At 45.2% G+C, this 27,589-nt stretch overlaps 1 protein-coding gene across 3 annotated transcripts in view; it reads right to left on the reverse strand.

The window, feature by feature from the left end:
* The window catches only part of FOXO3 (forkhead box O3), an 85,452-nt gene that overhangs the window by 20,695 nt on the left and 37,168 nt on the right, over positions 1-27,589 (reverse strand). Inside the window, exon 1 of one of the 3 annotated variants that reach the window (XM_085543647.1) lies at positions 14,418-26,547. The exons of the other annotated variants lie outside the window; for them this stretch is intronic. Within the exon in view, the coding sequence (XP_085399773.1) occupies positions 14,418-14,423 (6 nt within the window). The 5' untranslated portion in view covers positions 14,424-26,547. Of the gene's footprint in view, positions 1-14,417; positions 26,548-27,589 lie in introns of those variants that run through there. 3 annotated transcript variants of the gene reach the window in all.

Below are 27,589 nucleotides of genomic sequence, written 5' to 3' on the forward strand. Positions count from 1 at the left end.
AGGGTGAGGACCAGGGCATTTAGAGAAAGGAATGGCAGTGGGGTGGAGTGGAGCACATCCAAGCACAGCAGACGGGGAAGATGTCAGGGGAAGGCATTACAAAGTTGAGGTGGGCAGTGGAAAGGGATGGCAGTAAGGCCTGCAAGAGGGCAGGATACCTCCTCAGCCTCCCTGCCATGAGCACTGAGAGATCATGGGGTGAGACTTCCCCCAGACAGCTTCTGTGGTGAGGAAACCAAGCCACCAAGCCTTGAGCAGAAGGCATTATGAGAAGGGGTGCTGGCATGCCCACCACCTCTCCATTGCTTCCTTCACTGAGCACTTTTCTCCACCGTGCGCCTTGTGGTGTTCACTAACCTGTGTGCTGATGTGAAATGGCAGGCCAGGAGGTGGCCAGACAGCACACTGGGTCTCACTAGCAACACATCCCAGCTGATGAGCCAGAGCAGCAACATGCAGGGTGATGCTACTTCTCCCAAAGCCACATGGGGCATCAATGCTGACCAAGGTCAACATTGCTCCACTGCTCTCAATTCTGTGAATACTCCCTGAAGGTATCAGCAGTGTTTTTGCTCATGAAAATAAATGAAATCAGTTACCGTGTCCTAATTATGCATCTTTTTTGGTATTTTGGTACAAGTGCGAACATATAAGCTCCGTGAGAGGACATTCAAACTTTGCCAAGCTGCCAAATACCCAGTCTGGTGCAAACTTATAAATGAGTCTCTTGGAAAAGCTTAGGCCGTGCGTTATTTCAGCAAGGAACTGTGGCCAGGCCAAAACAGCAAATGCTCAAGCCTTCAAAACAGAGCAAATCCCCCCCGCTCCTCCTGCCCATGTCTGCTTCAGCCTCTTCCAAACTGTGTTTACCTTGTGGAGCCCCGCCATTAACTCAGACACCAGCTGCAAGTGCTTCCACTGCAACACAGAGTCTTTTTTGTCTGGGAGCAACATGTGGTATCAATTTATCATTCTCAACAACGCCACAAGGAATCCACTCACTTTAAAAATAAAAAGAGAGTTGTGTAACTTAACTCTTAAAGGCCCCTGCTTTAAGAAGGAGAAAAAAAAAGGCTGAAGATTAGCAAGATGAGGTGCAGCTGGTGGCTGCTGTGTCCAAGTTACACACTGCTGTTTTCATTTTGGTGTTCTGCAGTGAGCACTTAATTTGTTATTTCAGATACAGGCTCCTAAACTGTAAGATCGCTTCTACAAATCAAGGGCAGTGGTTTATTTTAACAATTGGGATACTGCGAAATGATGAGAGAAAAACAAACACGATCTGTGGACCCGTGACTGCTGCTAATGCTCGCTTGGGAGAACTATACTTATTTTACACTTTATAAACATATTTAACACTCTGACTTCACCCTATGAAGTTGTCTGGTGACCACACAGTAGGGCAAGGCTCAAATCTAATGCCACTGGGGAGAAGCCATGGAAATAACACCTCCAGCTTTCCAATGGCCCTGCTTACTCCTTTGACTTTGGTTTCCAGCCTTCAGCACCATCCTCAAAACTCTGTAGCACAAATCTGTTCTGGGGATGAATAACCACTCCCTCAGAGGCCCTTCATCAAAAAGCAGTTATTTTCTTTAAGAAAAAGCAAAACAAACCAAATTAAATTCTTTGTATTCAGTGGTCACTAAAATATAAGGTTGTGAATAATCAATAAATTTTGCCCACCCATCCAGTCCAGCACTTGTGCCTTCCCATGAAGTAACTCAACATTTGCTTCAGCTACCATTTTTATGTTTTGCTTGCTTTAAAATCCTCCACTAGGCTCAGCTGCAAGTAAAGAAGAAAAAGGATACAGTGACTTCAAAAGGATGAATAGTTAAAACTGACTGCAGTATGCATGTAATATAGAAGTTTTTGACAAAAGGCATTTGTGAATCTGGACAAGGAGACTTTCAGCCTGTATATTGGTTCTACATAGTCCTTTGCTACACTGCCCTGTAAGGCTTAGCACGCTCTTCTCAAGGCACTTAAACATCCCCAGCCCAAAGCAGTCTCTGAACTTCTTACCTTTTTCATACGTTTTTGCAAACCAGAAAAAAATATGTAACATAATAAAGTAGTGAAAGTGCTCCATAAATGCAGAAAAATTGAGAATTAAAACATAAGCAAAGTAGCCAGCACCCCACTGTGTATGGCTCACAGAGGTCACTGCATAGAGAGCACTGAGAGGAAGCGGGGATGACACCAACTCAGCCCTGACACTGCACAGCATCAGATGTTGGCAGGGAGCTCTGTGCCCATCTGGCCCAACCCCTACTCCAGCAGGGACACCCACAGCAGGGTGCCCAGGCACACGTCCAGGTGGCTTCTGAAGATCTTCATGAAGGAATCTCTACAACTTCTGTGGGCACTTCTAGGAAGCTGAGTCGTCAAGCATATCCTCCTGCTGCAGAAGGGGAAAAGCCTCAAACACACAGGTTTAGGACCCCCATAAAATCAGTTTGATATCCAAAGGGTGGATTTGTGGCATTCCCTTCCTCATTCTCTCTTTAAAAGAAGTATTTCTGATCTTGATGGCAGGGGAACTGCTATAAGAGATTCTTGATGAGTCCTCTGTACCCACTCCCACCTCCTAGGAGAGCTGGAAGCAGTGAGGGACATCAGAGCTTCTTGGGAGAGCACTAAGCCCAGTGAAGAGTTACACTCTGAAAGGTGCTATGCTCAGATAGGCAAGCACGGCATACATCTCCCCCTTATCCAAAATAAGGACTCTACACTGTTCTAGATTTTGACAGGAGGACTCAACCAGAGGAGACAAAACAAACCCTAAGGACGCATGCCTCGTACCTGGGGCTGATCCCTCATTCAAGGGCAGGCAGTATGCCCCCAAAGGAGGTGGGAGCCATCCCTTCTAAAGGAAAAGGCATCTCAATATGTGGAGCCAAGGGAACTTAGTCACAGCATCATTAAATGCTTTTGCTAAAAGCAAAAAAAAAAAAAAAAAAAAAAGAAAAGAAAAAAAACTCTAATTAAAACAACTGCTGCCTCACTCTTTGCAAACACTAATACTGCAAATCACTATGCTGACGTAAATAAAGCTCAGCTGAAAATATCTTCTGCCTGGAAATTGTCTCAGAGCATCGCACTTCCAGTTAGCAGAAAAATCTCCAATTATTTTATAGTCAGACATCTATAGACCACAGGAGGACTCTAATAAATAACATTTGTTTTGCTTTGAGCTGAGCACGCTGCTTGCAGTTTATTTTTTTTTCCACTGGGCACTGGGATGAGGGAAACAAGAGAGTGAGGAAAATGCTGGTAGCTGCCAAGAAGGAGCAAGGTCTGAGGATGAAAAGTGTAGCCAACTTCATAAAGGGCAACGGCAGTGGCCATGCAGCATGTATCTGTATATTTTTCAATGTATTTTTATATATTTGAAGCCGCCTGAGCAACCTCCTGCACAGCTGCTTTTGCTCTGGGAGTGCTGGGCAGAACATTCCCTTCCTGCAGCCCAACCCACGTAAGCTGATATATAAGCATTTGGCTCCATATACAAAGCTGATATACAAGCATTTGTCTCCGTACACAAAGCGGATGCTTCTCCACATCAGAATGGGATTTGGGGACCCAGAATCACACAGCAGCATCAGGAGTTGCTAAAGGCACCTTGTCAAGAGCCTTCTTTTTCATCCTCTTCCACCTGCTTTGTACCATGTCTGCACAAAATTCAGGAGCGCAATTAATTTCAATCAAAGGGCTGAACTTAATTAAGAGCAGGAATTTTCTTTCAGGCATTATCTTGCAAGGTGCTGAATTTGTGAAAATCCCAAGGCGCATCAGTGCAGGCTTGACTGCGACACGAATATAGTCAGTAAAACTAAAAAACATTACCACTTACTGTTTTTTAAGTGACTTTAAACTCAAGGAGTTGCATACAAAATAGCCAGGATAAACACACACAGCTGGATCTTCGCAGAGACAGATCAAAACAGTTACGATCTCTGTTCAGAAGCAGCATGGCCAGCAAATAACATCTTTTTTCTCTCTTTTTCTTTAATGGCAGACCCCAGAATTTCAATAGTGACTCTGCATTTGTAGAGTACCTCCGATGGGGAATCACGGTGTTTCTCCTCCAGGAGCCCCAAGAGATGTGCAAGCACACAAACCCCATCAACCCAAACCATATACACAGAAACTCTCACAAAAGTAGCTGCTGCTTCCATTGCACACCCAACCCAGCAGCCCTGATGCGAGTGGCAGAGCTTTCACAAACCTGACTGGTCACTGTGTTAGACCTCAATGGAAACAATTCAATTTCACTGCGAGGCTGGCACCCTGAAGTCTTTGGGTTTGTTTTTCTTGACTAGAAGAAGAAATTTTCCTTCCGCTTTGCATTTCTTAGATGCACAGATCCCACCAAAAGCTTCACATAGTGTTTTGGAAGCCAGAGTGTTGAAGCTTTATTTTTGCTCACTCGCAGCATATGGCTGTTACTATTGACTATTTAGAAACATGTACAGGCGTTTTTTCATGCCTTTATAAATACACGTGAATGATGCTACTGCTTATAATAATACACTAAAAATAGTAGCTTCCCATGGAAGATGACAAAAGCTTGTCAATGCTGATTCACCTATTCTAAGTCTGTATTTATACAAATGTAGCTGTGCCAAAAGCCACCTGGCCACAGGCCTGGACATCCTGCTCTGGGTGTCCCTGCTTGGGCAGGGGTTGGACCAGATGTACCCAGAGGTCCCTGCCAACTTCAACCCTTCTGTGAAGTTTTGAGAAGTTTTTTGTGGTTCTGTGCTGACTTTCTTAACAATTGCTAAGCCTGGGAAATGCAACTGGACTCCCAGTACATCCCACTGCACAGCGGCATAGGAGCAAGGTCAAGGTTTGTGTTGCAAAGCCTCTGAGAGCTCCTGCCTTACTCGAATGCATCACTACCTTGCATGCAGCTCCACAAAGTGCCAGCTCTGAGGTGGCCTGACTCTGAAATGATGGATCACAGTGTGCATGGGCTGTGTTAACCGTAAGTGCTGAGCTGCAGCTATTTTATTGCAAATCTGGTGACAGTTATGGCTAACATGTGACTGACAGAGGAATGGATCTGGTACACTGACTGACCGAGTTTGATCAGGTCTGAGTAAGCCCTTCCAAAGCTGGCACAGGCACACGGGACCTTCTCGTAAAAACAAGCCTTCAAACTATCTCCAAAGCAGCCCTGGACATCTCTGTTATGTGACTAATCTGAAACAGGACCCCTATCCTGCGCTATTTTAAGCATGCAACTTGTTTATTATTGAACCAGAAGATATTATCAGATTAAAAATAAATAAATGCATTTTAAAATACGATGCACTCCAGCTGGCATGGCAAGGGACCAAGGCTCCTGCTCCACAGCCCCAGGCACCAAGCAGGTTCGGGATACACCTGTGGGTGATGGCCTGAGGTCTGACCCTGCCCTGTGGGACACAATCCCTTGGGAGCCATGGGGATGCCAGGCTCACAGAGCTGCAGTCCCCAGATCTGGGGGCAGTTCCTTGGCACAACGCAGGGCTTGCCTTCTGTGGATATAAGCTCATGCCTAAGATTAACTGACTGGACAAAAACATCCACCTTCTCACTAGTTTTAGATCTACAAAGCAACATGGGTTCATTTCAGCGCTTCCTCTACAGCCTGTTCTGTCATCTCACTTCCATCAGGAAGGCACGGCATTGGGACAGGGATACCCAGCCTCAAAATAGCCCTGCCCAAAACCTTGAGCAGCAGGACAGGGTTCCAGCTTCCACAATGCAGTGCCCTGCCTGCAATCTTCCAGATCACAGCATTTCTATTTTTTTCCCCTATGGAAAAAAGTCTTTTGAGAACCTTAAAATTTAATTCACCTCACCCACCTTGGGCATGGCTTTGTATCTGCTTTGGGCATGGCAGCATTTTGGGAGCTGCTCAGAGCCTGCCCCTGCTAACTCTGTGCTCTCCTTCCACTCCTCACACACATCTCAGCCTCACCTTGCTCTATTTATGAACAGCTTGAATCAAACCACAGCTTGCTTGGATGACCTGCATGTTACTGGTTTTACTGGATTTCTTTAATTTATTTTCTATTCACTTCAGGGGCAAAAAACACCTCAGGAGCTGACAAAAAAGAAGATGACACCTATTATGCTGCCAATGAATCAGCCCTTTGCTACATCGAGCAGGACATTCCTGTTTCACGTGTAATTGGCAACAGCACCATCCCATCAACCTCAAAATCAAGGTAAATGCAAAGACATGATAGCCTCTTCTTCTTCTTTCTTTCTTTTTTTTTTTTTTTTTTTTTTTAACATTCACCTATTCTGAGAAACCTACAGTGCTGCCATTGCTACAACCACAGTCATCAGTGCCAAATATAGAGGCTAACAATAGACATTGTCCACACTTTCCAGCACTTCCCCGTGCTTTCTGAGCTCCCCACCCAACACCAGAGCCCTAAGAGCAGAAGGGTGAGTGCAGCCTTTCATGTTCCCAGTTTGAACCTGCGCCCATGAGTCATGCCTCCTGAAGTCTATGTTGGATCATCTGCATTGTATCATTTAGGAGGCACATGGGGCCATTCTTCAGAGGCAGCTGTGGAGCCATGAGGGCAATGGGTTTTGAGACCTCTTTTGCAAAGTTGAGGTTCTCAGCCTTGGTTGGGCACATGTGCCACAGCCAGCCTTTAAGGGAAAATAATGAGTTACAGTAGTGGAGCTGCCTTCCTTGAAAATAAATTCTTTTTTAACATCTACATGGCCAAGGCATGGGTGTATTTTAAAGGACAATGCTACGAATGATGGTGATGTTGTTCACTGGTGTTTGCTCTATGACGTTATTCACGCTATTCACAACTCAAGAATGCCAGGCCTCCAAAGCATGCCAGGTATCATTTTCATAATAAAGGTACCTAAGAAAGCAGTACCAACTGAGCAAATGAAGACAGAAAGGAAGGATCATTGGCAAATCCTTATGAGGGATACTTGGAATCACACAGTAACCCAAGTTGGAAGGTACCCACAAGGACCACTGAGTCCAACTCTTGGCTCCACACAGACAGCCCAAAATTCAAACCCTTTGAGACTGTTGTCCAAATGCTCCTTGAACTCTGGCAGCTTGGGGCTGTGCCCAGTGTCCTGGGCAGCCTGTGCAGGGCCTGACCACCCTCTGGTGAAGAAACTTTTCCTAATATCCAATCTGAACTTTTCAGGAAAGGGAGATAATCTTCTACCAGGCACCTGAACAAAGCGCATGTGTAGACAACAGCTGCAGAAATAGAATCATAAAATCATAGACTTACTCAGGTTGGAAAAGACCTCAAAGATCATCAAGTCCAACCACAGCCTAACCATGGTACCATAACTCTAACAACCCTCTGCTAAATCGTATCTCTGAGCACCACATCCAAACGGCTATTAAACACATCCAGGGATGCTGACTCAACCACCTCCCTGTCCCCAGCCTATTCCAGTGTTTAACTACCCTTTCTGTAAAGAAGTATTTCCTAACGTCTAACCTAAACTTACCTTGGCACAACTTGAGGCCATTTCCCCTCATCCTGTCACCTGTCATCAGTGAGAAGAGACCTGCCCCGCTGTCACTGTAAGCGCCATTCAGATACTGGAAGAGAGCAATAAGGTCTCCCCTCAGCCTCCTTTTCCCCAGACTAAACAGCCCCAGCTTCCTTATCCTCCCCTCATAGGGCTGATTTTTCTAAGCCCTTCACAAGCCTCGTTGCCCTTCTATGGACCTGCTCCAGTACCTCCATGTCCTTTCTGTGCTGAGGTGCCCAAAACTGAACACAGTACTCAAAGTGAGGCCTCACCAATGCAGAGTACAGGGGCAGGATGACTTCCCTAGTCCTGCTCACCATTCCTGATACAAGCCATTGGCCTTCTTGGCCACCTGGGCACACTGCTGGCTTATATTCAGCTGACTGTCCATCAACACACCAAGATCCCTTTGCATCAGGCAGCTTTCCAGCCACACCTCCCCAAGCCTGTAGGGTTGCCTGGGGTTGCTGTGACCAAAATGCAGGACCTGACACTTGGCCCTATTGAAACTCATGCTGTTAATCCTGGCCCCTCAATCCAGTCTATCCAGGTCCCTCTGTAGTGCCCTTCTTCCCTCTGGCAGATCAACAATCCCTCCCAACTTTGTGTTGTCTGCAAACTTACTGGGGGTGCACTCAATCTTCTTATCAGGATCATCAATGAAGATGTTAAACAGAACCAGTCCCAGTGCTGAGCCCTGGGGGACGCCCAGGGCTTACTACTTACTAATATGAGCTGATACACAAAGTACGAGTAAGCTAACACAAAATTCTGCCTTTTTCTTCATTTTTATAAACAGACTAGAGCTTAGTAGAAACAGACTATCGAGAAACATACAAATTGAGCCAGGCTGCATTTAGGTTAGGGCTAACAACGTTAACTCATTAGGGAATTACACCTTTATCAGAGCTGGTGGAAATTCATTTTGCTTTTAGGACCTAACTCTGTACCCTGCTGCAAAGAGACTCTCACCTACAAAGCCTTTGGCAGGTATGTAAACATATACTCTCTAAGTTGCTTTACTGGCCTGAACCAGTACATTCTCAACATGTAGGGTTAAATGCATACACATCTTTGCTAGACTTTGCCTTATTGGAGTGGGAAAACAAGAGGAGACAGACAGATAGATACACATAGGCTTTCAATCTATTCAACAGGCAAGTTTCAAAGCTTGCAAAAGTTAATGAAAACCTTCCAGTAGTTTTGTATTAGGCTCCATTTGAGTTGAAAATAGACCACATTAATTATTTTCAGCAGAAATGGGTTCTCAGTGCCATCCAACCACAGCTGTAACCCCAGTGGTCCTTCGGAAGTGGAGTGACAGCTGAGTCACTAATGTTAAAACAGGAATGAGAAAAGGAAAATGAGAAAGAAACTAGGCTGCTTCCCCTGAGGAGCTAAATACAGTATTTAATGGCACCTCTTTATAAGGTTAACAAATCAGGTGCTTCAACTATGAATTGCCATCATCACAAGTACAATAGGATAACCCTGCACAACCCGTCTCTGTCAAGTCTATTCCCTCCTGTGACACACGGTGACTGGGTGGCAGCCCAGCCTCTCAGCCTGCTTGAGGACGCTCAGCCACAGCCACAGAGAGCTGCAGGAGGACAAACAGCCCCCTTGCCAGCAGCAGGGGCAGGAAGCAGGAGGAACAGATGGGGGACTTGTGTTTCCCTGCACCTGCAGAAGCTTGCCCTCACCGCCAGCTGCCGTCCTCGTGGCACTCTGCCGGCACGGGCCGCAACAGTTGGGTTCCTCCTCTTTAACGAACAGTGAGGAGCAGCCCCCGCACATCCCAACACCCTCACATAAGAATGTCAGAAGCAATTAAGGCAGGAGGCCATGAAACCTTTGAGCTGCGTGCAACAGGGCACGCTCCCTCCAATGCTGCAGAAGCGCGAGGCACCCAATGCTTTTCAGCCCCTCAGCAGCCTGCTGCTCACAAGCTGTGCTTTAACAGAGTGGTTTCACACAGGCACACGCCAAAAGATAGCAGGGAACTCCTGGAAGACCAGGGAGTTCTTCAGGCCTTCACAGAGGAAAATGTCTGTGGGAGGAGAGCCTGAAGATAGGGTGACCCTCTTTGCCCAGCCCTGTGCCCAGCAGACACCATCCCCTTTGCCACCCTAACAATCATTCGGGCTTCAGGCCCCAAGGGGGGAGCAGAACTGCAAGCTCTGAGACTCAAGGGGATTGAAAAGAGGGAAAAAAGGGCAACTGTTTGTCACAGCCCCCTAGGAACAGGAATGGATCTATGTGCCAGGAGGCTGGAGTCTGTCATTTGAATTTCAAAGGCTCTCAAGGAAAGGCTACCTCAAAACACTTTCCCAAGCGGCTTTGAATGAGCTGCAGTTTGGTGCTCTGCCTTTTTTTTTTTTCCTCCTTCTCTCCTTTTGACACCCAGTGAAAAGCAAAACCTATTTACTCCACTATTTACAAGCACTTACACGTCACTTAGCTCTGGGTGGTCACTATGTATTGCACAGTGCACAAGTCCCTGGGAGCTCCAGTGCCCCAGAGCACCTCAGTGCTACAGGTTGCAGCAGGGCTTTGGCAGGCCATGCAGCAAACAGGGGGTGCTTTATTCTGTCGTGCCCTTCTCCTTTCCCGCTCCCCTTCCAGGATTATGGCCAGAACCTCATACAATGCTGTTTGCCACCAACACGCCTTTAAGAAACAAAAGGAAGCATTGTACAGAAACAGGATCGTATCTCAGGTTGCTGGCGATCCAACGCCCCAGCGCACCAAGTTGGAGCTGGCTTGTTCTGATGAGCACAACAAAGACAAAACCTGCGAGTAATCCGTCCTGCGGGCACACAGCCTTGGGATGGCTGCCAAGGTGCTCCGGCATGACCCGGCACATTGGGGACACCGACTTTGTCCTGCTGTTGGGCCTCCAGTGCCAGGCATGGGGTGGAGGTCAGCTCAGGTCCAACAGCAAGCAGCAGCCCCGTTCTTGCAGCTCTGTCCCCATAGGGCAGGGCAGCTCCGAATGGGGCTGGGCTGCTGACAGACCAAGAAGAGTCAGCAGGAAAGGCCCTTGTGGAGCTTTCTGCAGGAGCAGGGGTAGTAACAGCTGTAAGGCTGAAATCACACTCCAGCATGGTTCTGGGAGATAGCCTCAGGAACAGAGAAGCTCAGAGCCCTGTGGGACATAATCCACTGGCTCTCACAGCTGTCCTACCAAGTAAGGGAGCAAAGAAAGGCCTGGGACACATGTCAGCAGGTATCAGATGCCTGACAGGCAATGGTAAGGAGAGCTTCCCAGCCTCCGGAACAGCGGGGAGTATCGCCTTCCTCTTGGTACATAGCAACAGTTGCTAGCATCGGCAGACGGCGAGATGCAGTGCAAGACATCGCTATGACATCATCTGATTATCACCTCGCTTTCTTCATATTCAATTGAACTCCAATAAGGAATTATTTTTAGAACTGCTACAGACAAAAGCCTTGAAAACGTATACGTTACCGACTGGGGTAGAGGAGGCCAGGGTCTGCGTTTCTAGCAGACAGAGGCTTAACAAGGCCCACGTATTTGGAAGCAGAAACCCCAGCAGAAGTAACATGTATATATTACCAATGAGAGTAACCAACAGTCTGAAAAACGTGCTTAAAGGCACAGCAGATGCCTCACCGCCTTAAGTTTCTACCATTAAGACCAGATATTAGTCTGAACGGTGGGGTGCAGCTGACACTGAATTTGGGATTGAAGTCCAGTCCCTTAGGTTCTGCATGAGGCTGCTGCCCTGTGTCATCAAGAGCTCTCAGCTAACTGCTGTAGCCCCTGATATCAGCCATGCTCTGCTGCTTTCTTGGATTTGCTGAGGGCTACAGGCTGGGCTGGAGACTGCAAAGCAGGCCTGGGGTAGGCCAGCACCCATGCTTGTGGCAGCCCTCCACCAAGCCTTCCAGGCACGCAGCAGTGCCTCAGTGCTTGTGCAGCCACAGGTACTGGTATTTACAAAAAAACTGCTGCTTTTTACATCCCTTACTTTGAATATTTGATATCCCCTATGAATTTTAATGGACCGTTGTACCGTCTCGTGGTTTTTTAGCTTGTCATTTAATATGCTTGTACGGTGACAGACTAATGAAGTACAGAGTGATGGGAAGAGCTGGATGGTATGTCACAACAACACGTTTTGTAAAATAACAGGGCAAAGCTTTATCTAATTCCATGGCAAGGATGGATTCCCTGCTCCACCCACCCCAAATGGCAGGAAAAAAAGAAAGAAAGAAAGGTTTTGAGCAAGAAAGAAGGGAGGGAAATAAGCAAGACAGGAACAGAACGGAACCATCAGGTTTCCATTTTTACTGCAAACCTCACAACTGAAATGAAGACCTGGGATTAACACACCATTCTGAGCGTACAGCTCCATGCTGACATCGGCAAATGACTTTGCCTGCTGATTTGACTTCCACAACTCACCACATCATGACATGACCGCTAAGAGCTCCCACCAGTAGGCTTTTGTAGAGCCCCGGCCAACTCCACCCAGTTTTGTCTGCCCCAGCCCCACAGCAACATGCTATCAGTAGGACCACACGCGTCCACAAGAGATAGCAAAAGCCAGAGGAAGCCCCCATCCAAGCAACCAAACAGCTTGGCAGACAAGAAGTGACATGTGGTCAGAGAGATCCAGGAAGAGACACAGCTTAAGCGTCTGAAATTCAGAGGCTGCTGCCGCGTGTACCACAGATCTGGGAGGTGAGCCAGCAGCCACTGGTTCCCCATGACACCATGCCCTGGTCTGCTGCGGAGAAGTCAGTCACGAGGGAACAACCATACCCAGTGTGAAGATAGGATTCCTTGATGCATCTGCACCAAGGGGGCTTATGTGTCAGAGGCCTGGGATAAATACTTTGGTAAAACAAAAGGAAGGAGAAAATGGAAGGCAAAAAGCAGGCCAGCAAGAAACATGAGTATATGAAAATATATGGTGGGATAGGCGGGCAATAAATCACAAACCATCTGGGGATTTATTGGAGTCTGGCTGCCAGTGGGGCTGAGTGGCTCCTTTTTCTGGAGCGGGAAAGGCAAGGAAGCACAAGGGGAAAGACCGAGCTCTTGTTTACTGGAAAAGCAGATTCCTAAAACCCTGGAATGCACAACAGACTGCACAGCAGCGTGCCCAGCCCTGGCCTCGCAGAACATCGGATCTTCAGCTGACTCCACTCACCCCATCCCACACCACCACATGGCTTGGGAGCTGTTGGGAAGTGGAGATTCCTGCAGACTGGCAAGCAGGTGTCTGCTCCCAGTGAGCAGCTCCCAACAACTGCCTCCTTTCTGCCTGCAGAGGTTTTCTTTAACTGTTTACAGTTCCTTTGATCTACTCCTTCTCAGCACTAGCAAAACAAACTGGAGCTGAGGAGGTAGGATCTTCCCAGTTAATAGCTTCAGCATTGTATCTTAATCCCCCCCGAGGCATCTTCCCAGAGTCATTTTACCAGCAGCCACCCTCTTGCCTGGTTGCTTTCAAAAAGACTTTGCTATTGGGCCAGCTCCACAGAGCCTCACAGCACACAGCCCAGAGTTGGGGTGGATGCCTACCCATGCCCTACAGGAAAGGGACACCATGCTGGAAGAGAGGATGAGTTAAAAAAGGGCAGAGAACAAGAAGAGCTGTACTGCCCAACGGTGGGCACCCTGGATGCCAAAGTTAGTAGTAGAGGCTCTCTGTGCCCCCCCAGTCATCCTAAGTGTGAGATGTGTTGTTTCAATGCACCTCCAAGTGCAATTTAACCCGCTGCTCTTTGGCAGCAGAGATATCTGAAGTCAGATTGAGAAGATTTTCTCCTTTCCAACTATTCATTTTCCTTTGGCTTCTCCCTTTTTGTAGCTGAGACCACAAGCACTGTGGCAAGCTGTTCTCACCTTTGTACAGCCCCAGAGAAATAAACCAAATAATAACAGTGTAGAGAAAGGAGAGGATTTCTCTCAATTCTGTGATGTTTTTATTAAAGTGACTGGAGGCACAACACTTGTGCCCCAAATGAGGGGAAAGCAGGCAGGGGAAGAGGCACCGCATCATTCACCTGAACCCACAGAAAAGTGCTGCAGACTTTTTTCTCACCTTTTTCAAGCAAAGGACTTGCTTCAAAAAATTAAGGTTTCTCCACCAATAAAGCAGATAAAGAGTGTAATAGCTACAATTTTTAGCCTTAGAGAATGAACAATTTAATCTTCTTTTTAAATTCTTTTTTTAATACTTTTTTCTGGGGAACAACAACAACAAAAAAAAAAACCAAAATCACTAGCTCCTCACTGTGGTACTTCTACAGTAATTAAACAGGCACCAGATGACAAGATAACAAGCCGATAAACCTCAATTCAATGAAGAAGTGTCTCTAGCCTGGTTTAAAGCAGAAACTTTCCTATTCAGCTCCAAGTAAAATCCAGCAGAAATAAACAGACCTTTCTGCCCTCTTCATTTAGGAAGAAAACACGCATGTGACGCAGCCTCGAGGACACAGCTTTCTAGAAGGAAAGGCCAAGTGGAATGGTTGTTCCTGAGGAGTCTGCCAGCCACGGGCAGCCCACCACCTTCCCTACAACTGCAGCTGCCTTCCGCTCCTCCGAGCAGCAGGGGGCTTTCAGGGTTGTGGCAAAGGGGGAAGAGGTGAAGAAGTACAGAGATGCTCCTGCTCAGCAGCTCCTTCAGAAGGCGTTGCTCTCTGGCTGTTGGGAAGGCCAGGTTATGGATTGAGCAAACAGAACCCCCCATTTCTCTTTTGAGGAGGTGGTAAAGCAGGCAGGAAGCAGTGTACTGAGTAGAAGACTAACGGGAACAAAAAGCCAACATTTTACCACAAAATAAGGAAAACTTGGAAAAAAAAGAAAACCAACTTTCTGTGAAAATGTTTTAATAGGTTACCTTCATGTGGATGACTCCCCAGTCTCGCCAACTGACTCACCCCACAGTCTGCCTGCCTGCCAGCTCCTGGTTAAACTTGAACATCTTGTGACTGAGATGAATGCATCAAAGGGTAAAGCACCGTGAGGTAATAAGGCTTTCTTTGTCTGCCATCTCCAGATGCTCCACCTCTCACTCTAGCTCCTGCCTATCCCTCTGGGTCTGCAACCCCCATGCTCCCGACTTTCAGAACCGATACAAAATGGGTATGCAGAGCAGTTAAAACCCACTTGCCATTTGCAAAGCACTGCTGTGCCAGCAGCTCAATTTTGGCTGCTCCTGAGATGGTCTTCAGAGACCTGATGCCTGTCCTGGTGTCACCCCAGCAGAGGTGCTCCTGCATCGCAGGGTTCTGCACTTCCAACGTCTCCCTTTCAGTCTACTTACAGTGGTGATGGAAGGATTTAGAAGAAATAAATGAGTGTATTACTTACTTTCCCAGCTTTCCTCCCTACAACAGGATCACCTTCTATCTAGGAGGTGACAATTGAGCTTAAATCATTTTTCCTGCCCTTGCTAAAACCATTTTAAAACCAGTAGTCAAGACCAAAACAAACATCCCAGCAAATGTAATGTGTATTACTCAGTGACGATAAACATTATACACCCACCCTGACTTTTCACTTGATGTGGTTGGAAACTGCTATGTAAGGTGGAAAAAGTAAGGCAGACTGCTTTTATTTTTGACATTTGTAAAAGAGTTAAGGCTCCTGCAACAGCACATTTACTCTGGCTCCTCACGCTGCTCACAGCTCCTGTGTGAAGGGGCCTTGAGGGCTAAATCTTGGGAGGAAGAGAGACTTCATCCCCCACCCCTACTTGCTGCTGTGCTGCCCAAGCAAAGGGAGCTTCTCTTCCTCGCCTGCCACAGAAGGGCTCGGCAAGGTAAAGCTCTGTCTAGCCAACAAAGCTCTTTACCACCAATATCCTCATTAAACACAGCCTTATCAGAGTCCGGTTTCTGCAGTTTTAAGCAATCAAGAATTAACTCAGTCAATATTTACAATTTCAAACCAGGATTAGAGGCCAGAGCCAAGGGCAAGCTGCAACGTGGGCACCCAACACCGCATTTCCAGACCGAGCTTTGTCTCCTGCCTTACCCACAGAATGGAGCAGTCCATCCCAACAGGGCTGCAGGTTCATGGCCTCCCTGAGCCCCAGACAGTGGGCACAGTGTGAGCCTCAACCTACAACCTGTCAGTCAAGGTACTGGTGAAGACCATGATCCTGCTGCAGACTGGAAGCTGTAAGTGCTGCTTTCCACTAAAGACATACAGAAACAGTGAAAAGAAGTCCTCTATAAATAGGCAGAATGATAAGAAATTACAGGCTATGCCTTCTATATGCTTCCACTGGTGTTCTTAGAGAGTAAAGGGCTAGAGAAAAGTCTAGAAAGAGCCATAGGAATAAAGGAGAAGGAAGCCAGTTTTGATCCTCCCTTCAGCTGTACTTTGTACAAACCTCTTAGCCAAGTTACAGTTCTGGCTTAAAAACCAAAACATGCATTATTTGTCCTACAGTAATCTACGAACCAAAATCATCAATACTAATGACCGTACAAGGTTTCACTGCCAGTTCCCCTGGATTTCTGTGTGCCACTCGGCAATGCAGAAGTACACAGATTTCAGCACATGCCTAAGCTACAATGATTTTTCAACCCTTCCCTTTCCATTGAGTTTACTTTCAAGAGGTATTAAATGGGTAAACTCATTACCGAGCCTCATTATAAAGACGGAGAAAATACTTCTATCGCTTTTGGCATAAAGCACAGAAAGTTGGCTTTCTGCTTGAGCAAAACCCTGAAAAAAATGAACAATGCACACAGCACACATTGTTCTAGAAGTGCATGTGAGCAGGCCACATGCCAGCTGAGCACTGTGGATGCCATGCCAAGGCAGCAGGGTGCCCAAGGAAGGGAGGTAGGGAGAGGCCACACTGGTCAGTGCCTCAGTGATCCGCCTCAGGGGGGTCTGCACCTTGAGAAACAAACAGCTATGGGAAAATAAATAGACAGCACAACAGACCCTGGGTTCCGTCCAGGACCTGTGTGCGAGTGGGGCTGCTGGAAACCCAGCTACAGAGAGTGGAACAGAAACTCAGTTAGTTGCCTGACCAGTTCTAAACTATTGATTGTTTCAACTTGACACAATTTAAACATTACAGCATCTATGGAAAGTTAAGGTTTTATGGTGCTTATATTCTAGTAAGAATTGGCTAGTGGAAAAACAAGAACAGGTCTGAGAGGGGACATGCAGACAGCACTACGTGAAATGCTTTCAGTTCCACTGTGAAATCACACAGTAGTGTTCTAAGAGACGAAGTGGAAAAGATCTGAGGCTCAAAGAGTGGGTAGGAACAGCCACTGGGTGCAGAGCTCAAGGATAGCCCAGCTCTAAGCATCCCCACCTGTACAACCCTGTGCACAGACCATGTCTGAAGGGAGGAAGCACCAGGCAGCCAGCAGAAAACCATGGTGTCTTGCTGCAGTGTACACACAGGACTGCAGAGCAGCCCTGGCAAAGCCCCTCAGCACTTCTGGCTTTATTTCATTGAGTGTGCACGCTAAGAGCTCAGACAAGACAAGGCCATCACCCCCAAAGAGCACACGCTGCTTATTCATCTTTTTTCCAAATGAAAAGGAGAAGCTTTCAGCAAGCCAAAACCCGTGGGGAGATTTTCAGTCCCCAGAGGCAGTGGCAGGTGCCTTGATTCCTACTCAAGTCAGCAGAAATCAGGTGCCTAGCTCATTTGTGCCTCTGAAATCCCCTCGGTAATAGCTTAATGCAACAAAAGGGAGAAGCAAGCGGGTTTTGTCTATGGGCTGCTTCTCAAACAAAGAATACAAATTGCATGTGACAGGCTGCTGCGTGAGCCAGGCTCTGTTTGTCTACGTGCAAGTGGAAGAGTGAATGGAGAAGTATGCAAACTTTAGAAGGGCATATTGCTGCCAGTCACTTTCAGTAACACAAATAAAAGCCATCTCAGGAATCCCACAGGCCCCATTACACAAGGCTCCTTGGTGGGAGCAGCCTGCAGGTTGGGAGAGCAGGAACAGTGTCCCCTGAGGAGTGAGTGGAACCTCTTCATAGGGAATCAATGCAACCAAGCACCTCCAATTCCAGCAATTTTTAACATTTTGGTTTACCTCTCTAAAGAAACAAAAGAACAAAATACAGAACTTGGATCCAAATCTGAATTCTCCTGTGTAGGCTGCTTGGGCAGGTCAGGCATCTATCAACTAAAACCAACAACCTGATGTTGCTGGCTTCCAAAGCGCTTTTTAGATCGCAAGTAACCTCATGTGCATGGCAGCTGAATTTATTTTTTCCCCCATTTGACTTTCTCAGTTCTCCACGGATGATAAATACTAAAGTTTGTAAACGTGCTGGGATTTGATGTGGGTCTTTTTTCCCCACTTCATAAAGCATTCTGAAGCAGCACCAGCATTGGGCAATACTGGAGAAAGTTGTTCTCACACTAAGGAGAAACAAGCAGCCAGCACCACCTTGCTCCTGTGTTAACATTTAAAAGAGGTTGAGGCTTTCAGAGGGACCTCAGACAATTAGATGCTCCAGACCCACTGAATTTCAATTAGCTTTGTGCACTTACTTTCTTCAGGTTGTAAAATCAGGCCCATCACGTACACCTATAATCATACTTAAGTTTTAAAATGCCTTTCTGCTTTTGTCTGTATGCAAGTCTTTATTCAGGAGCATCTTTTGTGGGCATGATTAACTTCAAACATGCTTAAGTATTTCTTGAAGTAAACACAACTTAAGCATATTTAGATTTAAGCAGGTGCTTGCCTGCTTTTCTGAAGAAAGATGAACTTAATTACACATCTACATGTTTTTCTAAACGGAGCCCTTTACACTTCTTGCGTCTTTTCTTCCTTGTGATTCTTTCTTTCCTTTTTTAAATGTTAACTTCTCACTACAGAGTTTATAAACTCGGTTATTTTTAGCTCCCTGTAATACTCAGACTGCGATGTGTGAGTACAGATTATACTAACTTATTTTTAACGTTTTAATTTTCATCTGAAGGAAACCATTTGCACATGCCCAGCTTCGCCACAAATTTAAGCAGTCTATGATTAGCACTAATTGCTGGATATGCCGTATCACCGTGTAATATGCTGATCTTCTGAAGCCTTTAGTGGCAATCTTTAATAATCTGTCTCTAAACCGAGGCATGAACTCCGCTTCTCTGCATGTTTTGTCTGACTGAATTTGACTTGTTAATCTTCCCAGGAGCTGCACTCAAAGAGCAGTAACATTTAAAGATCAGCGTTAAGATAGACATACCTGGATTCATCTCAATTGAAGTCAGTAATGCTAACTCTCACATTCTGAGCAATGCTCAGATGAAAGATAGGTGTTCAGGTGCCTCCTGACAAAGAGTGGGAAGCACGAGGCCTGCAGTGCTGATGGTAACGGGTCCCAGGCCATATCACCTTTTATGCTAGAGCATGTTCCTCAAGGCCAGTGGTATTACACACACACTGCTGAGCCTGTACTGGGGACAATACCTGCCCATGTCACAGGGGTATCAACCACCTTGCTCAGCAGTCATTAATGAGGCCTCCTTTGGTCCTCCTAGTCTGTTCCAGAAGCCTTACTGCATTTATACACTGCCTTACAGCACTCAATTCAGCCCATTCACACCCTGTATGGACCATCTTCCTCCATCACCATGAACCTGCCTTGCCACCTTTCTGTACGTGGAGCTGGCCAAGCTCAGCCTACTGGGCTTCTGTAAGCAAAGAAGCAACTTAAGTACATTACTAGCAAACTCTATGGGCAACTGCAGGATCAGCTGAACTAGCCAAGCTGTGCTCAAAATAGGTCAATTCTATGTTATCAAATGTACTTACTGCAACTACAATTACAGAAAAACACTTTAAAGTAGAGATTAAAAAAAAAGTAAGGTAAGAAACAGAGAGGAGGGAAGAGATACAACATTAATTTTTTTGTCCTGTTCCTTTAAAAAGAGAAGGCTATACACAGGCCTTATCTTCGGGATAAGGAATAGGCTTTAAAGTGAACCTGGCATTTATCATGTAATAAGAGGTTGCAAGAGGATGCATTAAATTTTCTAGTACTTTGATGAACATTTATATTAGACATAAGAGGGATATTCTTTACTGCTCAGAGAAGCTACCAACCCTAGAGGCGTTCAAGGCCAGGTTGGATGGGCAACCCATGGCAGTAGGTTAGAACTGGATGGGCTTAAAGATCCCTCCCAATCCATGCCATAGCTTCTATGACTCTATGATCTGAAGCAAGAGCACAGAATAAAGCATTCAAAAACTGCCATGGTAGCCTCTTACCCACAAAGCCAGCAAGGCTTGTGTTAAAGATATCCTGACATGTGGATGTCTTGCAACAATAAAGCAGATTGGCAAAGCATGTGAAAATGCCAAGTGCAGTAAAAGGCATCCCTCCTTGCAAAAGCAGCCAACAGGCTGCAAATTCTTCCCAGGGTCCTACAGACAGAGAACACCTTGCAGTCCACTACAAGTTTGACTCTTTCTCTGTGTGAAAACACAAATGCAACTTAGTCCCTTTGGAAGTAGTATAGGTTTACCTTGGAAGCTAAGATTCACATTATTTTGAATGAGACAACCAAGCAAAGTAGCGCCACAATGAGCAGTAGAACTCCTCACGTGTTGCATGCAAACTGAAAGGCAAACAGTGGCAGGTATGGGGTATTTCATGTCAGTCAAATGGCATTCACCCTTCACTCCTTTCTTAAGGCACTCTCCAAAGAAGTGATAAACGCTACTGAAGAAAACAAGACTCTCATTTTCTTTGCATCATGGTTCCTTCTGCAAGGTGTCTTCTTCATGTAAACAGACTAGTTTTGTAAATGGAAAACAAAACAAAAAACTGTTCTGATTTCTTGTTTATATTATTCTACTTGAGAAATACAAGATTCATAGACAATAGCACTAATGCAGAAAGGGACCGTGACACCACACAAAGCCATAATGAGACTAATCCTTCCATCTCTTCCTAATCCCTTCTGAGAAGGGAGGCAGGATACTTACTACTTTTACCATCAGCGTCTGACCTCCCCCTCCACAGCTGCCAGTTACAGTGTAGTACAGTACGTACTGTTCAGAGCTGCTGAGTCAAAGAAAAAACAGCTCGAGTAATTAGAAAACAAACAAACAAAAATAGACTCTTTCTCTCCCTCCCCTCCTCCTCAAATCAAGCAACATCGCACACTATGAATCACACCACGGCCATTGTATGTCCATATCAGAAGCTCTGTACTTGCTATTTCTTCAGCTGTGCGTGTGATGAAGAGAAAAATCTTTCACCACGTTAGTTATCATAAAATACCTGCTGAGTCAGTCATTTATCTTAGTGATGCAGGGAGTCTCAAGACGCTGATTTCTGATTATGAACTGCAGATTTCTGGAGGAGGAAGCACGAACTAGAGAGTGGTCACACTGTATGTTTGATCCTAAACTTTGCTGACTTAGGAGCAGCATGTTTTTATGCAACTTGTTCAGATTTAAAATGTGAATGCCGATGCCGAAAGTAGTTTTATTTTTATTTTCACAGGAAAACCGAGTAATACAACATACTACGTAACATATACACTCTTTCTTTCTTTGTACTTTCATTTGGAACGTAAGCACTGCTAACACAATAATATATATTAATCTATATATCCCATAATCCTATAAGCATCACTTGGACAGAAACTGAAAACAAACCACATGCGAGCATGTGCACTACTGCACAGCTGCATGGTGCTACAAACAGACTGCACACTCGCCAGGGACACACCTCCCACTCGCAGCGCTGCAAGCAGTCGATGAAAAACTATCACCATTTAAATAACACCAGAAAAACTAGATTCCGTTTACAGTAACCTCTCAAAACCAGCATTAAATGCAGTCAAAAAGCCTCTAAGCTACACAAGGTTGCATACTTCCAGGTACAGATATCCTATTGCTGTCCTGAAAGGCACGGGCAGAATGGAAAACGCATTCACTTCCACCAAGTGCTGCCAGTGGATTTCTCTCTAAAGAAAGCAAATGGCTGAATAATCAACTGCAAATGACTTCTGGGTCACAGAAGCAGGCGGAGAGGTTGAAACCTTGAACTACTGCTGCTGATGTATAGTATCTTTATCTCCCTGCTCCCCATGGCACATAGTTGCTGGTTATCTCAAAGGATGAATGACCCGCCTGCAATGAATTATGCCTGCTTATCTTCCAGACGGGGCATACACTAAGTCATTAAGTCATCTAAGAGCATAAACCCAAGGGAATTACTAAATGAATGAGAAATCCTGCCTCGCTTTTAGCCATTGTGTCAGACTTCTGAGTGCTGCTGATGCAAGAGCAGTGGGCTGGGGGCTTGGAGACCTCTTGCCCGCTGGCTTGCCTACCTGCTTTCTGCTCTTCCCTTTTTCTGTACGGTGCTGTCATCACAGAGCCCACTTCTTTCAAAGCACAGCCCCTCTGAGCACTGAGTCTTTAAAAGCACAAACTGACCTGCTACAACAAACAGCCAACACAAGACGAGCAGAGAGCTCACAGGCATTGCATCCTTTCTGCGATATAATGGGTTTTGTCTACATGAAAGAGTGCACTTCTTCTGAAGAGCAGTCCATTTTTTTTTTAATTAAAAGAAATTGATTTAGTGACAGAATTTACGATAGGGTATCTGACAAGCCCACTGACCTTCACACATACGTACAAACGACTGAGGCTTGATACAGCCAGAGAAGCCGATTCTCATTCGAAACAATAAAACAGTTAAAATATTTACATCTCTGGCAAAAAGTGGAGAACTCCCCTAAGCATTGCTAAGCTCTGGCTCATCATCTGCCTGGGACACTCCATGTACTATTCCAGCTCCCACTGCTGCTTGAACTGAGCAACTCATGGAATAGTTAAATACCTCCTTTCAGATGTTCTCAGCACCTACAAAGGAAAGAGCCTCAGCAGCATCTTTATCAAAAAAGGAGTTACACCAGCCCCTCCAGATGTTGCTATGCTGTTGGCACCCAGTCTCCAAAGCTGTTTTGAAAGGGCTGCAGCTCAGGTTTGATTGCAGTTTCCACACCTGCAGCACAGCAAGCATCCCTGACAGCATTTCACTGAAGTCAGGAAGGTGAGGCATGGGGCAGCATCCTCCACACCTGAACAGTGCTGAACATCGGCATGATCTCTATCAGGAAGGAAAATAAGCAGGCTCCTCCGGGAAATAACAAGCCTGTCAGAATGGTGTTCTGCTCCTTTACAAAGCAGCAAAGCAATCTCTGACCTTTTGTCTGTCAGTACCCCCAGTATACACGAAGAAATGATGCTTACTGTCCATTTTGGAACTCCTCTTAAAACTAAAATGGTAGGAAAAAAAAGAAGGGGAAAAAAAAAAAGACATACACAAAAAAAAACCAACCCAAAACTCAGTCTTAACTTGAACTTACAGCCTTTACTAAAAGAACACCCCTCTCAGCCTGGTCACCCTGACAGGTTTCCCTGAATGCTACCAGATAAAAAATAAAACCTAATCCTTGCTTGAACGTTCTTGGGACAGTGCCAGGATATTTATATCTTTCCAGGGCAGAACTTAAACTAGGCCTCGTGCTATCACTTGTGCCAAGAAAAGTCTTGCTAGGACATGGAAGGAGGAAATTGCTCTCATTTCCATGTGGACATCAGAAAACTCTGTCCAAAAACAGAGGATGCCACACAGAAGGTCAGGGAGAGATCAGGCTTCTATTTGGAAAGCATGGGCTCCTCAGACCACACTGCTCACAACCTTCTGTAGGACAGTTCAGGCTTACTGTCATTTTTCTGTGCGCTTTTGTATTGTCTTTTTGTTTTGTTTTTAAAGTCGAGACCTTCTTCATGAGTTTAAAGAAAACAAAAAACCATTAAGTGTTCCATATTTCGTTTTCAAACAGTACTTCACACCCCAAACTGTGACAGGTACCTCCAGAAATGAGATTTTAATCTCATCTTCCTATGCACAGTGGTTTATATAAGGACTTAACTTACTTTCTCTTATATAACACCTATTTTTTCCACACTGTGCCTCCAGCCACTACCATAAACAAGGAGTTAAACTGCACAATGGTGAAAAGATTTCATTAACAGACGAGCTTCTTAGCTTGTGAGCAGTCTGCTAAAGGAAAAATAAAAGCAACAGATTTTCAGGTTTTGTAGACAAGGACAGAAAGGACTCCCTTGTTAGCTTCTATTTATGGTCCCACAGCAGATGACCTGAATCTCCTCCATACTCATCCCCCTCTACAGAGCCTATAGCTTAGATTATTCACTTCTTAATGAAAGCACCACCTGCCAGATGGACAAGAGAATAATTACATTACACTTACATTAATAAAATACATATGAGCCCCATTTGCTGCGCACAGAGCAGTGCTTTCTATCTGGATCCATATACAATAGCGAGACACGCTGAAAGGGGATTTTCCTTACTGTATTTTATGATAATGAAGATCAAGATCTGATTCATGCAATTATCTGACACAAATATACTTGATGCAGGGAAGGCAGCTCTCAGTAACACACTGCCTGCCACATCTCATAGGGGAGCATTTAGCCATTCCACCCACAACGCACTGCCATTCCCACCTGAAACCCTGAGCAGGAGATAACACCTGAACGGAGATAACACCAGGACTTACACAGAAGTAAGCTCTATTGGGTGTCACACAGAGGGAGGGACCTTATCTGAACTTGATAAAAACGCTTTGGATTTAATTTTTAGGGGTGAGCAAAAGTTCAAACCAATTAAAGCCCCCATATCCCTACTACTGCTGACAGCACTGACCAACCGCATGTCCTGTCCTGGTGGCATGTCTCAGAGAGCATTTCCACCTCTCTGCTAAAAGCCTCATTAGTCATGTTTCTGGGAAACAGGGATAGAGAATTAGAAAACAAAACTGAATGGGAGATGTAGCACATAATAGTTTCATCATTAAAAAGATCACCACGGATTGAGCCACTCTCTGTACGGCCAATGCTGCTGCATTTGCGTTGAAGTGCAGCAAATTGATTCCAACTCCCCTAGAACATTCTGAGCTATGACTGCTTTTATCTGGGAGAGCAACAAGACCCACTTGCACCTTCTGCTGCTTGAGTCCATTCCTCTCTTCTCCCAGGAGAGGTGACGTCTTCAACAAAAGGCAACACTTCAGAAGCTTAACCTCTAGAAATTCTAAGATAGAAATGTCAGTGGTGCCATTTCTGTCCTGCTACCTTAAACATTTCTCCAGGTTTCCCAGCAAAGGGCTACTAAGACTTTTCCAACCTATTCCATCTTTCTTGGCTCTTGTTTTCTAGATGGAATAGAACTTGAAAATCTCTTGTGATTCCATCCTTGCAGATGCTCAAGCAAACTACTGTTTGCTATGACAGAAAACGGAAATTCTGCCATTTAATTCAGCAGTACTTGCATCTCCTCAGTTACAGTCCTACTTGCAGGGTGAAAAAACAGGAGCATAGCCTTTAGTGTCCACCTAGTTCTCTCTCTGTTATTGGGAAAAAGTTTCCCCTTCAAGAGATCATAAAAGCATAGAATGACTTGGGTTAACAGGGACCTTAAAAGTCATTTAATTCCAACTGCCCTGCCATGAGCAGGGTCACTACCCACTACGTCAAGCTGCTCATCCAACCTGGCTATCATGATCTAAGGAAGCAAAGACAATGGAGGAAGCTCAGAGTCAACACAAACCAATGGTGTGAAAGCCCCATCCTTCTGACTAACTACTGCATGTAGATTTCCCTTGAAGGAAGAAAACACCTCCTCCAGTTTGCCTGGGACCTGAATTTCAGCCCCAGCCAGACAGCAGTCCCCGTCTCACCAGAAGACAGCCTCCAGCACTGGATGGCTTCCATCAAGATCCCATTAAGTATGTGCATCTGCAGCACGCTCAGATTTTGCCAGAGCCACGTGTGTCTTTTGAGCAGACTTTGACATTGTGTCTGTTTCTGGCTTCTCAATGGCTTTCATGGCCTTTAAACAAAGCCTGTTTTCTGGAAACACGATAATTTCTTAAACATGTTCACAAATTTATCCCTGTTACCTGGCGAACAATCTTGAAACTACCAAATGCTCATAGCTTTTGTTTTTACTTTTGAGACAAAAAGCTGTTTCTCTGAAGAAATCTGTTGTTTAGGACATGTACTTTGGTGCTTAGGATTCTTTATTTTATATCACAGCGCACAGATCCAGCCTCAGCTCCGGGTGTGTTTCTGAGTCTAAGCAGACATCAGGTGTCACAGACACGGATTAATGACTGTGTCACGAAACCAGAAATTATGTCAGAATCCAAAACCTGCAGAAAATCCTTGCACAGCGCACAGCTCAGGTAGCCTATGTCATAGATCATCCATGACCCCAAGCAATTCCTCATGTTCTGGGCAAAAGTGGGGTATAGATCTAAATTCCTGAATGCAGCAATATTTACTGCACTAGCTCAGTGATTCACTGAGAACAGGATGTGCCCAATTATTCTGTGTATTTTTCTGATCATATTTCATACACTTCAGTTGCACAACTAGAGAAATACATTCTTTCTTGCTTGCCCATTAAAATTCATGTTAAGAAAGGCCATCAGACTTCAACAATAAAATCACAAATTGGCTATATATATGATTTTCCTATTTTTTTATTTTTTTTTTTTTGCTTTTGTTATTGTAACCATGGAATCAAAAAAACTCAGCTGCCGAGTATATATATTCCGGGATACAATTGCTTTCCTTTTCATCTCGACCTGCTGAGAAAAGTTTTGCTTTTAACATAGGATACTGGTTTTGTTCCAAACCCAAAAATTAAAACCAGCAGTTCTGAGGACACCGATATCTGAGCCAACAACATTTGGCTCCCTAACATAAAAATTAGCAGAATTGTTATTACTGAAAACAAACCATTAGATCTTTCCAGGATAAATAAAAACTTAGAATTCTGACTATCAGTTCATAAACAGTACCTCTAATTTAGCTTGTTTGAACATTGCACCACAGATGAAACAGATGTACAAAGGCTGCTCTGAAAGTAATACCTCATACTTTATTTTGCTGGCCTACTGCATCAGAGGTGGATGTTGGAGGTATGGTAGTAGAGGCTGAACCCTCCTCATAATATTCCACTACATTTCATTGCTGTGCAGCAGGGGGACATTCTAACTAAATGGCATCTGACATGGATGTGCATATGAAGCAAAAGCATGTCACAGAATCACAGAATGACCTGGGTTGGAAGGGTCCTCAAGGATCATGAAGTTCCAACTCCCCTGCCTGGCAGGGCCACCCAGAAACAACTCATTCATTGACACTTGCTGAGCACTGATGGAGACCAACCAGAGGATGTGAGCACAGTGAGGCAGTGGGTGATGCTCTTCAGCAGTGGCAACAAGCAAGTCATTTTCCCTGGTGCAGGTTTTCACAATCATGGCACGCAGGCTCTTGTTCACCACTAATGAAAATACATTAAAAGCTAATGGTGGTAACTACATTGAAAAACAGTGTTTTGTAGCTGAGAATCTGATACTGTGCTTTTCAATTGTGTTGTAGCTTCCATTGAAATAAATAAGAAGCATTACTTTTGGAGCAACAAGTCATTTCAGTGTCTGTATTTTTAACACTAATTCCACAACCTTCACATTCTGAAACAACTTTTTTTTTCCCCCTTCCATAATGGGTTACTACAAGTACTCAGAACTATTTGTATTGCAGCTGAAATATTGAGATAACATGGCCAACAACCAAGCTGACCTCTTAACAAGCATGTCCAATACTTGAGAATAGCCACATAAAATTACTTTAAGAATGAAACATATTGTTTGTTGTGAAAGTAGTAAAGATGACAATGTGAAATATGAATGCTCCGTGGTGTCCCCATCTCCCACTGTAACACACATGCAACGTTTACAAGAATCACAGTAGTTGGGGAACGTGATGGGGGTGCTCAGCTGCAATAAATCAGTTTCCACCTGGAGAGCTCAAACTACTGCAGCAAGAGGTGCAGCCAGCCCTGCAGCTCCCATCGCTGCCAGGGATTCAAAGGCAAGCCACACACCCTAAATTTGAAGCAAACAGCCCCTTCTCACCTGCAGTTTACCTCCATCAGCTGCCCTGCATT

Source organism: Coturnix japonica, chromosome 3, assembly GCF_054131305.1.
Source record: "Coturnix japonica strain WE chromosome 3, WE-NBRP24, whole genome shotgun sequence".
Taxonomy (NCBI): Eukaryota; Metazoa; Chordata; class Aves; order Galliformes; family Phasianidae; genus Coturnix; species Coturnix japonica.